This window comes from Myotis myotis, unplaced genomic scaffold, assembly GCF_014108235.1.
Source record: "Myotis myotis isolate mMyoMyo1 unplaced genomic scaffold, mMyoMyo1.p scaffold_m19_p_2, whole genome shotgun sequence".
Classification (NCBI taxonomy): Eukaryota; Metazoa; Chordata; class Mammalia; order Chiroptera; family Vespertilionidae; genus Myotis; species Myotis myotis.
In genome coordinates, this window is record NW_023416324.1 from 143,108,265 (window position 1) to 143,124,523 (window position 16,259).

A 16,259-nucleotide genomic window follows, 5' to 3' on the forward strand; every position below is an offset into this window, starting at 1 on the left:
TATTCTTACATGACAGTTACAACAACCCTGTGAAATATGCAGGACATTTATTATTTCCTCTCATTAATCATAAAGAGGTTGAAATGAAAGAAATCACAAAGCACATAAGTGACAGAGTAGAGACTTGAGCTCCAGCCTTACTAAGAGTAAAGACTGCTGAAACTAATCTTAAGTGTCTGAATGTGTGTTCTACTGAAGTAGTAACTCTTCGGAGGTACATATCTCTTTCATCTTTAAGCCATAGTAGAACACCTAGAACATGCTAGGATCTCAGTCAGTACTTCTTGAGGGAGTGCTAATATTTTCTTGTAATTATCTGAAATGTAGGGCATTTCCTGGACCCAATTATTGCTATATTTTTAGAGTACGAAAGTAGGATTGGTAATCTGTTATTCGAGACAGGGTTCCCCCGAAAGTCAATGGTTGTAACTGTGATCCCTCCACCCAAATCCTTGGCTACTAAATCTAAACACTTAGTACATTAATCCCCAGAACATGGCATATAACAGGAGCGTTTTACCAGTAAAGTGTTGACAAAACGCATACATACCATTTGAAGTAAGGGTTGGCAAGTATTATCTTTATAAACAATTGTGGAGAAATTTATTCCTAGAGCTTCTTCTTGATGAAAATATAAATGACTTTGTATTGCCCTTTGATCTCTTTTAATGCCAGAGCCAGTTACTTGTTCTCTGACTCTTTCTTATTGCACTTTGTTTTAACCACCTTATCACAACTTTTTGTTCACTCAGATATTAAAGTGTTACTCAAGAGACTGTATATTTAACATTATATATTTATAGTAGTTGATAGTCAAAGGGCTAGACAAGTTCTAAGCAATTAGACTACTCAGTGGCATTATGAACATTCATAGTATTTTTACTACAGGAATAGAGACTCTAGTTTACTTGACTAAACCAGTTTCTATATCAACTGCAGTCACTGTTGTTAATTGAATACCTAATATCAGTGATCAATATTGTCTGGCCATTGGTTCGTTGATGGGAGAGGAAAAAATTCATAGTGGACAAAGATCACATAATCTTAGGATTCAGTTTAGTTGTCTGCATCTGAGCATTTCAATTCCTAATAAAATAGCATCATTTTCTATATATCAAGTGATTATTTTAAATTAAATGTTATATTTCCTTTGTTCATTGAAATTGGATAGTAAGTTGTTATTAAGGGTTTCTTTAAAAAGCATGTTGTCAGCCTAGCCAGTTTGGCTCAATGGGTAGAGAATCAGCCCATGGACTGAAGGGTCCCGAGTTTGATTCCAGTCAAGGGCATATAACTTGGTTGCAGGCTCCATCCCCAGCCCTGGTCAGGGCATGTACTGGAAGCAACCAACTGATGTGTTTGTATCTCTGTCTCTCTGCCTCCCTTCCACTCTCTCTAAAAATCAAAGGAAAAATATCCTTGGGTGAAGATTAAGCAATCAATCAATCAATCAATCAATCAATCAATAAAGCATGTTGTCATAATTGCCATGGCTCTGTATTGGATCCCCTGTTGATAACTGTATCCTTTCACGCATCTATACCCATCATCGATTACGTAGCACAAGTCTTCAATGTCTGTCATTCCTAGTTATACATTTTCTACAAGGAGTAATTACTATGCATCAAGAACTTTCCTTAGTGTAAACACATTGTATTGTTTTTATAAAAAGGCTTCATAACAGTTCAAGAAGGTTATTACCCTCTTTTACAAATAATAAAACTGAGTGTCAGAAATTTAAGAACTGCTCCAAATTACAAGTTCAATACACAGAAGAGTCTGAAATAATGTCCAATTCTAGGAGTACAAAAGAAAAGGGAAACCTACTTTTGAAGTCATCCGAAGTTAAGAAAAAGAAGCTTGTGTTTTCATTAGACCCAGAAGAATCATTTTAGGGCTAATTATTTATCTAGTAAACACATTGAGAGTTATTATTGTGCCCTGTGCAGTAATTAACTTTTTATTTAATCAGGATAACACCAGGCTTAAATCTAGCCCATCATTTTCCAGTCTCCAATATCAGGATGCGGGAAACTATGTCTGTGAAACTGCTCTGAAGGAGGTGGAAGGACTAAAGAAAAGAGAGTCATTGACTCTCATTGTAGAAGGTAATAAAATACTTGAACACTCCCTCCATTTTTTCTTTGAGAATTTGCTCTCTGGTTAATTCTATGACCTTTGGTCAACATCTTATTTTGTTTTTAATAATATTTCAGGAAAACCTCAAATCAAAATGACAAAAATCATTGATCCAAGAGGCCTATCTAAAACAGTCATTTGCCATGTGGAAGGGTTTCCGAAGCCTGCCATACAGTGGACAATTACTGGCAGCGGAAGTGTCATAAACCAAGCAAGTATTCATCTTCTTGTTATATGCTGCACTTGGTCCAATATGGGGTTTTATCTGGACTCTGGGTGAGGCTGCTTACCAAGGTGAAATTTTCAGAATGTCCTCAGAGGAAGCTTTTGCTAAATTCTTAATTTTCCCAAAGGCAGAACATGGCTCAAAGAGAGATTTTAGATACCAGGGCCATGGAGAATGAAAGAATCATGGTGTTGTGGTCCGTATCTGTTTTTAAAAGAACATAAATTGGATGTTGTTCCATGGTAATTAACTCCTGAAACCTGGTGATTAAAACATTAAGGTATGTACTTTTCTGCATGATAAACTTAACACGTCTGAGTATAAGTGGCCTCCATTACTTTGCTTACTTATGCACATTAAGGGATATTTCCTCTTAAAACTGGGCCCTGAAGTGTGGTAGAGAACACATTTAAGTGTTCGCTGACATCTGGTCTGGTTTGTGTGTGCCAGGGCCCGGGCCAGAGTAAGGTTAGTAAATACATAGTAAATAGGACGTGTCCTTCTGAACCAAAGGAAACATAAACCAAAACAATATTTGTACCTTTGCCAGGACATTTTAGTCATAGTAAAGGGCTAAGAAGTTATGAACACCACCAGTAATTTTCTTTTTACTTTGACAAAATTAAAAAAAATTAAAACGATGAGAATCTGGTCTGTCACTAGGGGTTCAGAGCTAGAATCTCATTAAGTTGCCAGTCTGCTGAGGTTACTGAGATACTTCTTAATTCCATTTTCTCTCTGACAGTCTTCAGGTCGCTCTTCTCAGTGGAGCCACATAAAGACTCTTCAACAACACCCAGAGGTGCCATTTGATTCTCTGAATCTTCTGTGTTGCCTTCTTCCCAGCTTTGGGCCCAGTTGCAATCTGAGAAGGCATACATAAAGCAGAGTTGCAATTGAGTTTTAAATTTAAATTTCTACTCTTTCTCTGTCCAGGGATGTTAGGCTGCTGGTCCAAATTATGTAATGTGGTTTTGCAGAACAAGGTGAATTTTGGCTCTTTTACCTATGATTGATTCATATATATTTGCATAATTCCAAACATGGAAGGTCCCCAAAGCAAAAGACTACCGATCTGGTTAGGTGGGATGGGGACACACAGAAAGCATGCACGAGCAGGACAGAGAGGCTCTGGCAGGAAATGTAGGTGTCCTGACTCAGGTGAAGATGTGAACCACCTATACAATGTACAAGTTAAATTTTAGCATCAAAAATGACTTAAATTTTTTTTTTTTTGCTTTTTCCCCTTCTCTTATTCAATTAAAGTCAAAAATAACCTATAGGTATTGGTAATGTGAGTATAAAAAATAGAAAAATAAGCACCCAATAAATATTTGATGAATGAAAGATGCAAAGGTATAAAAGAAATGAGTAAATATATGTGTAGAGTTAAAAAATAACAAGAAGAAAGACTCAGTGAGAAAGTCATATGAAAAATACTGGTGGGAAGTGGTACAATAGCAGGTGAACTTACTATGAGGATAAAAATAATAATGCTATTCTTCATTGTCAAGGAGAAGAATTGATTCTGGCCCACTAGGTGATATGTTATTTTTCTTGTTCTAGGTTTGTGCTGATACACATAATCTTTTATTTGTTCCCTCCAAAAACACATGGCGAATCTATTATTTTACAACTCCTGAAAACCCTGCCCCACCCTGCCCCAGGAACTAGAAAAAATCCCTAAGCATGAAACTAGCTCTTGTCCTCAAGGTCCTTACATTGCTGCTGAAGGGAAACTAAGTCGGGACCAATACATGGCGTGTCTAAATAGGGATTGAGAAAAGAGCACAAGTACATATTTGCTCTTGTCATATTAGACTTAGGAGTCTAGTCCTAGGAAGAGATTAAATTGAATTGTCTCATTTTTGGAGGAATTAAATACAGTGATTGTCCTCATCAATACTTCACAACAACAGAATGAATTTACCAATAACTAAGAAAGAACTCATCCTCTGTGTTTAGCTCAGGAAAACTGAGGAAAAAAGAGATTTCCCATGAGTAAAAGCCTATATAAATATGTACTTAGCCATAATGGTCATCCTATGTGCCAAGAGGTTACTGATTGGCTTTCCAGTCAGGGCACATGCCCAGGTTGCTGGCTCGATCCCCAGTAGGGTGTGTGTAGGAGGCAGCCAATTGTTTCTTGCTCATCGATGTTTCTATATGCTTCCCTTTCCATTTCTTTCTCTGAAATCAATAAAAACGTATTTTTTAAAAGAGCACTGAATTCATTAGTTTATTATGGGAAAATTTATGATTAATATTTTGAAATAAGTACTCTCATGCCAAAATATTAACTACTCTGAGTATCTTTTGAAAAAGATGAGTTTAGTGAATTTAATTATTAGAATTTATAATACAAGCATAAACAGGAGTCCAATTATGAATTTACTACTTTTTTTCCCATCTCTGCTGTAGATGTAAACCTGGAATCGTCTATGTCTATGACCTTACATATACCCTTGAACACCAGATAGCACTACAGAGCACCACACCTATCCTGTTTCACTCAGCATTACTCTTTCCCATGTTATTGACCTAGTTCCATTTCTAAATCTGTATTTCTTTGTTCTTTTCCAGACAGAGGAATCTCCTTATATCAATGGCAAGTATTATAGTAAAATTATCATTTCCCCTGAAGAGAATGTTACATTAACTTGCACAGCAGAAAACCAGCTGGAGAGAACAGTAAACTCCTTGAATGTCTCTGCTAGTGAGTATTTCATTTCTGACATTAAAAAAGTAAGAAAATTTGAAGTTATTCTTCATTAGTTTAAAATCTTCAATTCCATCTTCCTATCCTGCATTATGGTAAGTTTTATTTATTTTTCATTTGGTATCATCATCATAGGTTCTTTTTTTTTATTTGTGGTGTCCATTCTTTTATAATTCTTGTCTTGACAACTAAATTATTTCATGTCTTATGGATCAAAGGCCTTAACTTATATGGGAATATTTCCTAAGAGCATGAGATGATATGAACTGAGTTGCTATTATTTAATCTATATTTTGTGTTCAGAGTACAGATAATTCAAAGATTTTCTTAAAACACTTGTGTAACAGTTTTAATTTTGATAAAATTTTAATTATCTTTAATCTGTTATTTTGCATACTAATTATTTGTGGTATTTATCCTACTATTATTTTGTACAGGAATGTCACATGCTGAAAGTAATTTAGCAAATTGGTAGTCAAATTGGTGTCAGAATTAATGAAATCCAGTTTTAAAAATTGATGCTTTTGAATACAATAGTTGAATCATAGCTAAAAGTCATATGAGGTTATCTCAGAAAAAGTGAAAAAAAATTGTCAATAGTGAAATCAGGGTAATACATGCACCCCAAAAGCATCTTCTGAAAACATTTGTCATTTATTTGAAATTACCCATCATCTTCAGTTCTGTCATTGTTCCTGTTACTAAGTCAACCTGAAATCAGGAGAGGCTTAGAATGAGGTTCAGCTCTGAACAGGAGGCTACCTGACCTTCCAAACTCTTACGCTTCAGTCAGTTGGAATCTGTATGTGACATTAGCAGGATAGGAATACACTGGCCAGGAGTTAGCTGGAGCCAGGAGAAAATAATTGCCTAAAGATAATAGTTGTTAATAGATTATGACTGGAATATTAAAGCCTGCTGAACAGACAAGAAAAGAACCCAACAAATTTAACTGGAAAATAGGAGCATTGACTTCTCAGAATTTAATTCAGCGAGTATTGATTTGTTCTACCTAGAAAGGAAACGTATCCTTTCTCCCTGAACACAAGTCTCTCTTTTTATTTTAACCCATTGAAGAGTGGTCTTCTAGACTTCACAGTGGTTTGATCAACATTTAATACAGTCGTTTTTCAGTTCAGTGAGCACCTCCTGAGATCCCATTTTTATGAGGAAGGATTGGGGAATCTGCAGTTTAACAAATGTCACTGGAAGTGCTGGTTTAGGCCCATGCCTAGGAAAATATTTAGGTCATTTGACTTCAGCTGGCAATCCACTACAGCAGTGATTCCTAGAATGAGCCAGGAGCCTGGCACCAGCAGAGTTCTTTGAAGGCTTTTACAAAATCACACACAGTGCCTCTTAACTTCCAAGACATCCCCAGTTTTAACCTCCAGCCCCACCACTTTAAGGAGGTCTCTAGTGGTAAGTCCCTAACACTAACGAAGAAAATTACTTCTCCTTTATTGAGGCAGGAAAAATTGAGAAAATTTGAGAAACACTGCATTGTAGATTTCATATGTGGCAACTTGTTTCTCCTTAAAAAAAAAAAGTCGCATTAAAAGATGGTAGGTTGTGGGGAAATTTCTATGTATTTTAGATTCATACTATAGCTTGTCAGTTGTGAAATTTTTATGGTAAATTCATCCTTTTGCAATTTTAACTATTCTTCTTCCTTAAAAGAAGATTAATTTTCTTGTAGAAAAGTTCCCGCTCTATTAAATGTAAAAATTTTTCTACCCTTAACTTTAGAATAGATATTTTATCTCTAAGTATTATTATATCATACTATAATAGTAAAGGTGACTTTCATTTATCAACAAATTTTGTTTTTAATTTCATATTAACATTTTTCATTTCAGTAAGTATTCCAGAACACGATGAGGCAGATGTGATAAGTGGTAGGTACTATGCTGCCGACTCTTCTTCCTTGACTGTCAGCTCAAGATTTATGAAGTGTCAATGTTTAAGTAATTTTCTTAGCCTCCACAATTTTGACTTGAATTAAAATGAAACGAGATAGTAAGAATGCTAAAATTGTATCCTTTCAATTCACAAGTTTGCATGTTACTAATAGTAGTGAGCCACAATCATTTTTAATAAGAAATAATAACCAGATTGAGTTCCTTCCAAAAATCCTTGGCATTGTCTATAATCGCATGGGCCTTTCTTCTTTGTTGTAGATGAAAACAGAGAAAAGGTGAATGATCAGGCAAAGCTCATTGTGGGCATCGTCGTTGGTCTCCTCCTTGCTGCCCTCGTTGCTGGAGTTGTCTACTGGCTGTACATGAAGAAATCAAAGTAAGTTGTGTGGGAAAGATCTTTCTTGTTCATTGACATCCACCGGGAGAAAATGCAATGCTCCATCCAGCTGTAATTTCTATGATAGGAAAGACATATCACCCACTTCAGGCTGATCCTGTTTGCTTTCAGCTCATGGTGATATTACCAACATCGGGGACACGGCTTGGAGTATGATTTCACATGTGTCTCATTACTTTTCTCAGTCAATAGTCTGAATTCAACTATTTAATTTTTCAATGCCTAGGTGGATTTTTAAAAACCACATATTGCCTAAAAGTCAACCATTCTAAACCATTTTATGGAGGTTGATAGAGGTTACTTAAAAGTGACTAGTACTTCCTGCACATATGGCCAAGTGTCTTTGCAGGGACAGGCCTAGCCATCAGTGAAACTGCCAGTGAGCTAGAATAATCTTGTTGTCACTATTCCTCTATTCTATTTAGGTCACTTTGCTCCATAGAATGATGTAATTCAAATAAAAATTATTCATTATTTCATCTTGAATTTAAAAAAATTATTAGACAAAGTACCAAGACTACTTTAAAATGATTTAGATGGTGTTTAGGTTTAAAATTATTAGAATCATAAAATAATACAGATAGTAACAACCTTATAAATCATCTAACAGTGGTTTTAATGAAAATACAATTAACTAATAAATATTCTTAACATTCCCACATGCCTGGTACTTACTCCTCATCACCCCACCCCTGACCCTATATTGAGATGAACTTGGGCAGAGATGGGTTTTTAGCATTTGCATTTTTTAAAAGTTTTATTGGTGGTTCTGTGATATACTATTCATTTAAAACATGGGCTTCTAATCCTCTTATCTTATAAATGAAGACACTGACTTTTGCAAGGGGATGTGTATAGCTAGTGGCAAATTTGGACTTAATTTTATATTTTCTTGTTGTCTAATATAACCACTTTTAACAGCTCAGGTAAATTAACCTAAAAGAAAATCAAATGAAAAAGCACACTCAGTGTTCATGATCTTACTCTATGAAGATATGAACAATTTCAGTGGAAAAATATTCAAATGGAGCTCAAAGGAAGACACTAGCTCAGAAATTTTTAAGTCACATAATATGAGCATGTATTGAGCTCTGTTTTATTCTCATAACCCATCTTTGAAGTAGATACTATTATTATTCATACTACGGGCCCAGTGCACAAATTCATGCACCTTGAAAGGAACTGTGGGCCACAAGGCTGCAGTGGGCACAGAGGGGGTCTTGGTCCATCCTCTGCACCCTGCCTGGCTCCTTCCGCTGAGGTCCCCGGTCGCCTGTCTGCCGGCAGTCCGGCTCCCACCACTGCTGCTCCCATGCACTGATGCTCTGGCCCCGCTCGCACCCACTGACGGCACAGAGTGATTGGGGCCTGATGGTGCTGAGCAATTGGGGCCGGTGCCAGCAGCAGGTGCGAGCAGGGCCAGCACCGTCAGTGGGGTGCAAGCAGCAGCTGCTGCCCCGATCGCCCCTCAGGAGCAGGGGGAGGTGGAGAAGCCCTGATCGGGGGCACCACCAGGTGCTGGCAGTGGGTGTGAATAGCAGCTCTGGCGCCAGCACCGGGTGTGAGCAGAGCCAGTGCCAGCAGCAGGGGTGAGCGCCAGGCAGGACCACGGCATGGGAGCAAAGAATTTTCAGTAACCACCAGAGGCTCACCCCAATGACAGTGACTGGTGCCCAGCCTTGGTCTGGAGCCCCCTCTCCCCTGCTCCACTGTCTAACCGTGGCCAACGCCCTGCATGTTCCACACTCTGCTGCCAATGCCCACCATGTTCCACACATGCCCCCTGGTGGTCAGCACACGTCATAGTGACTGGTTCAGTTGTTCTGCTATTTGGTCTATTTGCATGTTAGGGTTTTACATATAGAGATTTTACATTTTAAAAAATCTAATGCAGGGAATGGTTAAATGACTTGAACAGTTGATAAGGGACGGAATTGTGTTTAAGGCAGTGATGTTTTAGAATCTTTGTGTAGCTTTAGAACCACCAGGCCTTACTACCTCTCACTGTGCCTTACTTTTTCTCTTGTTTGGTCATGTAAGGCAGAACCATTTTCCTATTGTATGTTGAATTTGATGTATATGTGCACATTCACATTGGGGTACAGTCATTTCTGATCTTGGGACTTCACTCCTCAATCTTGGTCAGTCCCCACCATCACATGGTAACACGTGTTCCTTTTCTCAGTGAACATTTTTCCTACAACTACTTCATGTGGGATTGTGTCCATGGTTTCTGTGGAAAATTTAGGAAGTTTCCCTGCCTGTCCCATGAAAGTGAAAGGAAATGCAAAGAGTTTCCCAGAGGCAATATCTATCTTATAGAAATTCGCTATCTATTTATATGTTTCCTAATGATCAAAATCTATAACAGACAATAAGAAATGCACAAATGTAGCATCTTGGGCTCTAGAGTTTTTCTTTTATTTTCTTAGGATTTCTGACATACTCCAAAGTAATTTTATTTCCTAAAAGAATGAAAATAAAATTTCCATATATTCAGAAATTGAGCTGAAAAATGAGCAGTAGTACTCTAAATTATGATCAAATGACTGTTAAATTCTTGAACTATCCCCAACATCCTTAATCGCCCTATTCTAATTCCCAGTATTTCATCAGCTACCATTTTTCTATGAATAGAAGAAATTTATGTGGGTGTTTAGGTTGTTACTACATTAGTTATTACCAGATGGTAACCTAAAATTAACATCATGGATAAATAAATGGACACTTGCCTTTATAGTATCAATAGGCTAATGGTTACACTTTCCTGAATTTCCTTTACAGTATCTTATTAAAGCATTATCCTAATTCCAAAACCAGATAAAAACACTACAAAGAAAGAGAATTACAAAAGAATAAATTCAATATCACTAATGAACATAGATGTTAAAATCCTCAACAAAATTCTAGCAAATCAGATCCAGCATTACATTAGAAAGATCATACACCATGACCAAGTGGGATTTATCCCAGGGATGGAAAGCTGGTACAATATCCACAAATTAATAAACGTTATACATCACATAAACAAATTGAGATACAAAAATCACATAATCAACAAAAAGTATCTTGGAAACAAATGACAATGAAAACACAACAATTCCAAATCTCTGGGACACAGTGAAAGCAGTCCTGAGATGGAAGTTCATAGCCCTATAGGCATACTTCAAAAAAAATGGTAATAAATTATCTAACCCAACAACTTAAAGAATTAGAAAGAGAGCAACAAGAAAAGCCCAGAGTAAGCAGAAGGAAGGAAATAATAAACATCAGAGTGAAAACAAATGACAAGAGACAAAAAAAAAAGAAAAAAACACACACACAAAAATAACAATACAAAAGATCAATAAAATCAAGAGCTGGTTCTTTGAAAGGTTAAAGAAGATTGATGAACCTCTAGCCAGGCTCACCAAGAAAGAAAGAGGACCAAAATAAACAAAATCAGAAATGAAAGAGGTGAAGTAACAACCGATCCCACAGACACACAAAGGATTATAAAAGAAATACTATGAACAACTCTACTCCAACAAACTGGACAACCTAGAAGAAATGGACATATTCTTAGAAAAATACAAGCTTCCAAACTCGATCAGGAAGAATCAAAAAACATGAATAGGCCGATAACTACTGATGATATTGAAACAGTAATCAAAAAACTGTTTTTAACAAAAGACCCGGTCCTTAGAGGAGTTTTACCAAACATTCACAGAAGAACTAAAACTTATCCTCAGATTATTCCAAAAAATTCAAGAGGAAGGAAAACTTCCAAGCTATTTCTATGAAGCCAGCATTACCCTAATCACAAAACCAGATATAGACACTACAAAGAAAGAGAATTATAGGCCAACTAGAGGCCTGGTGCATGACATTCGTGCACTGGGGGGTAAGGGGAGGGGTCCCTCAGCCTGACCTGTGCACTTTTGCAGTCCAGGGGCCCTCAGGGGATGTCTGACTGACGGCTTAGTCTGGCTCCCCGTGGAAAGGCTCATGCCACCGCCACTGTGCTCACCAGTCATCAGCCGCCTTCTGGCTGAGCAGCTCTCCCCCTGTGGGGCAACTCCTGCATTGGACATCTGACCCCTGGTGGTCAGTGCACATCATAGCAACCGGTCATTCTGCCATTTGGTCGATTGGCATGTTACCCTTTTATTATATAGGATATCCATGATGAACATAGATGCATCATATCAATTGATGCAGACAATGCATTTGACAAAATCCAACACCTTTTCCTGGTAAAAACCCTCAACAAAGTGGTAATAGAAGGATCATACCTCAACATAATAAAAACCTAATATGATAAACCTACAGTCAACATTGTACTCAATGGGCAAAAACTAAAACAATTTCCCCTAAGAACAGGAACAAGACAAGGATGCCCATTCTCACCACTCCTGTTCAACATAGTACTGGAACTGCTAGCTATATCTATCAGACAAGAAGAAGAAATAAAAGGCATCCAAATTGGAAAAGAAGAAGTAAAACTGTCATTATTCACAGATGACATGATACTGTACATAGAAAACCCCGAAGACTCCATCAAAAAACTACTAGACCTAATAAGTGAATTCTGCAATGTAGCAGGATACAAAATTAACATCTAGAAATCTGTGGCCTTTTTATAAACCAATAATGAACTCACAGAAAGCAACACTAAAAAAATAAGCCCATTTACCATTGCACCAAAAATATTAAGATACCTAGGAATAAACTTAACTAAGGAGGTAAAAAAAAAAAATACAAAAACACCTGTACTCAGAAAACTACAGGACATTGAAAAAACAGAGATAGAGGAAGACATAAACAGATGGAAGAACATATCGTGTTCATGGATTGGTAGTATCAACGTCATTAAAATGTCCATACTACCCAAAGCAATCTATGGATTTAATGCAATCCCCACTAAAATACTAACAGCTTATTTCAAAGACCTACAACAAACTCTCCAAAATTTCATATGCAATTTTAAAAAGACCTGAATAGCCACAGCAGTCTTGAGAAAGAAAAACAAAGTTGGAGGGATCACAATACAGGATATCAAGCTATATTACAAAGCCACTGTTCTCAAAACTGCCTGGTATTGGCACAAGAACAGACATATAGACCAATGGAAAAGAACAGAGACTCCAGAAATCAACCCAAGCCATTATGTTCAGTTAATATTTGACAAAAGAGGCAAGAGCATACAATGGAGCCAAGATAGTCTCTTCAATAAATGGTGTTGGGAAAATTGGACAGATATATGCAAAAAATGAAACTAGAGTACCAACTTATACCATACACAAAAAATAAATTCAAAATGGATAAAGGACTTAAACATAAGACGGGAAACCGTAAAAACCCTAGAAGAATCCATAGGCAGCAAAATAGCAGACATATATCGTAGCGACATCTTTACTGATACAGTTCCTAGGACAATGGAAACTAAGGAGAAAATAAACAAATGGGACTACATCAAAATAAAAAGCTTCTGCACAGCAAAAGAAACCATCAACAAAACAACAAGAAAGTCCACTGCATGGGAGAACATATTTGCCAATATTATGTCCAACAAGGGTTTAATCTCCAAAATTTATAGGGAATGCATACGACTTAACAAAAGGAAGATAAAACAATCCAATCAAAAAATGAGCAAAGGACCTAACTGGACACTTTTCGAAAGAGGACATACAGAAGGCCAGGAGACATGAAAACATGCTCAAAGTCACTAATCATCTGAGAGATGTAAATCAAAACAACAATGCAGTACCATCTTACACCTGTCAGAATGGCTATCAACAAACAACAAGTGCTGGTGAGGATGCAGAGAAAAAGGAACCCTTTTGCACTGCTGGTGGGAATGTAGACTGGTGCAGCCACTGTGCAAAACAATATGGAGTTTCATCAAAAAATTAAAAATGGAAAAATTAAAAATTAAAATTTTCCATTTGACCGAGTAATCCCACTTCTAGGAATATATCCCAAGAAACCAGAAACGCCAATCAGAAAGGATATATGCACCCCTATGTTCATAGCAGCACAATTCACCATAGCTAAGATTTGGAAACAACCTGAGTGCCCATCAGCAGATGAGTGGATTAAAAAACAGTGGTACATCTGCACGATGGAATACTATTCTGCTATAAAAAAGGAAGGAATTCTTACCATTTGCAACAGCATGGATAGACCTGGAGAGCATTATGCTAAGTGAAATAAGCCAGTTGGAGAAAGATAAATATCACATGATCTCACTCCTTTGTGGAATATAATGAACAAAATAAACTGATGAACAAAAATAGATCCAGAGACATAGAAGCACCGAACAGACCATCCAACCTCAGAGGGAAGGCAGGGGAAGGGGGGTGGGGCAGGTAAGAGATCAACCAAAGGACTTGTATGCATGCTTATAAGCATAATCAAAGGACACAGACAGTAGGGGGGTGAGGGCTTGTGCTGAGGAGTGGGAGTGGCCGAAGAGAGGTCAACAGGGAAAAGGAGACATATGTAATACTTTATGCAATAAAGAATTTAAATTAAAAAAATAATAAAAATAAAGTATCTTATTAAATTAAGTATATTTTTTACCATCAGACTTGAACTTTCATTCAAATACCTGTTACTTAATTGAAAACTGTTCCAACTTTTCAAGAGTTAATATTATTGATAATAAATTTCATTTATTATCCCAAGCATCAAAGTGTTTTCCTTATGAATTTGTGGCACTCTTCAAGTTTGCTAAGTGCTATGCTTTCCTGATTATTCTTAGCGTGTTATTCCTTGCTGGTGCTCTCTGAGATAAGGCAGCCCTTTGACAATATGAATTATTGTTAATCCCTTTGTCTAGTGTTCCTATTTATAATAAGAGCCTTCAAGTTCAGAATTGCTAAGTCTATTTTTGGCTTTACTATATTCTCTTTCTTTCTCCTCTTCTAGATCATTTCTTAAACTTTACAAATTATTGTAAGGGTTTCATTTTTACCTGTAGCTAATTCCTCACCATTTTACATACATGTGATAAATTTTTAATAAAGATATGGTCCAGACTTTCCCTCAGACACCTAAAAAAATATAGTCTTGTTTACCATCCTACAAAATAATATCATCAGTAAGTTTAGAGTCACTTATTGTTGCAAATAGCTTTGAGCAACAATTAAATTATGAGTCAAATATTTTATTTAAAAGCCTCAGTAGCCGAAACCGGTTTGGCTCGGTGGATAGAGCGTCGGCCTGTGGACTGAAAGGTCCCAGGTTCGATTCTGGTCAAGGGCATGTACCTGGGTTGCGGGCACATCCCCAGTGGGAGATGTGCGGGAGGCAGCTGATCGATGTTTCTCTCTCATCGATGTTTCTAACTCTCTATCTCTCTCCCTTCCTCTCTGTAAAAAAATCAATAAAATATATTTAATAAATAAATAAATAAAATAAAAGCCTCAGTGATACAGGTTGCCCAGTGGTGAAGTTCGAGAAACATTTGGGGAAGTTTTTAGTATTGGCAATTTAAAAAGTCATTTGAGAGAGATGAGAAAAACAAATCTTTTATACCCAAGTAGAATTTAAGAGTATATTTGTTAACATACCTAGTGGCTACCCAGCTAACATGCACTCCCCATTCCATTATTATGAGCTATATATTTTTATATCCATTTTTAATATGGAGACCTGCAGCAAGAAGTGCTTAGCATGGTGCTTAGCATTTCAAAATGCTATATTCATAGCAGAGTAAGAACTCATGCTTCCTCTGCTGTTTTGATTCATATAACTTCTCACTGGAACCTTTTTTTACTAGGAGATTGTTTTTTAATAATGAGAATGGATATTTCCCTTATGTGTAGGGTTTTAACTAACAGTTCCAGGCAAAAGGCCTTTATCTGACTAAGCCCACACCATGTCTAGTTGTTTAACAGGTTGGAGAACATAGAAGATCTAGAGATAACTTAATAGTTTTAAGTTATTTACTCCTCTTCTCTTCATTCTCTCCTCCAAACATTGCTTTTGGCTCTGCGGGAATCTAATCTGACTATCGGAGTTCCAAATCCTCTCCTACATAGTTTATGGCACAAGAACTAATGAAAAATTTAAAGAGCCAAAGATAACGGGGGAAAGGCAGCGTGATGTAGCCACAAACTTGTTCAGAGGTTTATTAAAACCATAACTTTCATGTTTATTGCATTTAAGAGACCCCTGACCACCATACTTCTTAGCACTAAACTGGGAGTAAGCATTCACCAGACATTTGTCATCTCAAAATACACATTGTCTGAGTATTAGAAACTTACCGAGAGATTTATCTTTTGCAACTCTGGAACTCATGACTATTTTCATGAAAATTAGTGTGTAATGTATAGGCAACCTGGAAATCTGAAAATTACAAATATGTTCTGTTAGTTCTGCCTTTATATAATGCTATATTATTCCACTACTGTCTCAGGAAAAGAAAAGGACAGTTCTAAATTGGTGAAGGACTAGAGAGGACTTGCCTATAACACTGAAATGTTAAGGAACAATGTTATATTAAACCTTTCTAAAACCCTTCTCATTAGTATTTCTTGATTTATGGAATTAGGATCTCGCAGGAAAGTGTATTTTAGCTGAATTCTATTTCCAATCAATACTCACTCTGATGAGGGAAGATTGGCTCCCTAGTGAATAAATTGAAAAGATAGTGCCGGGGGACCATTTATAACACATTTTAAATCTTTCCTCATTTATCACTACATAAGCACCTACTACTCTTTTTTTCTTTTTTCTTGTTTTTGTTCTTTTACTTGAATCCTCAACAATTTAATGAGGGGAATATAACTAATCCTATTTCATAGTAAGCTCAGTGAGATTAACCTGACCAAGCATATTCCATATCCCATATATTTTCAAATATAT

The 16,259-nt window shown here is 36.8% G+C and overlaps 1 protein-coding gene across 4 annotated transcripts in view; it reads left to right on the forward strand.

Moving 5' to 3' along the window:
* Positions 1–16,259, forward strand: part of ALCAM (activated leukocyte cell adhesion molecule) — a 214,032-nt gene that overhangs the window by 178,563 nt on the left and 19,210 nt on the right. For 3 of the 4 annotated variants that reach the window (XM_036350129.1, XM_036350128.1, XM_036350127.1), the window contains exons 10-14: positions 1,973–2,108; positions 2,217–2,350; positions 4,949–5,081; positions 6,944–6,982; positions 7,265–7,382. In XM_036350129.1, coding sequence (XP_036206022.1) covers positions 1,973–2,108; positions 2,217–2,350; positions 4,949–5,081; positions 6,944–6,982; positions 7,265–7,382 — 560 coding nt within the window. The remainder of the gene's footprint in view (positions 1–1,972; positions 2,109–2,216; positions 2,351–4,948; positions 5,082–6,943; positions 6,983–7,264; positions 7,383–16,259) is intronic. The other variant, XM_036350130.1, reaches the window with a different exon arrangement.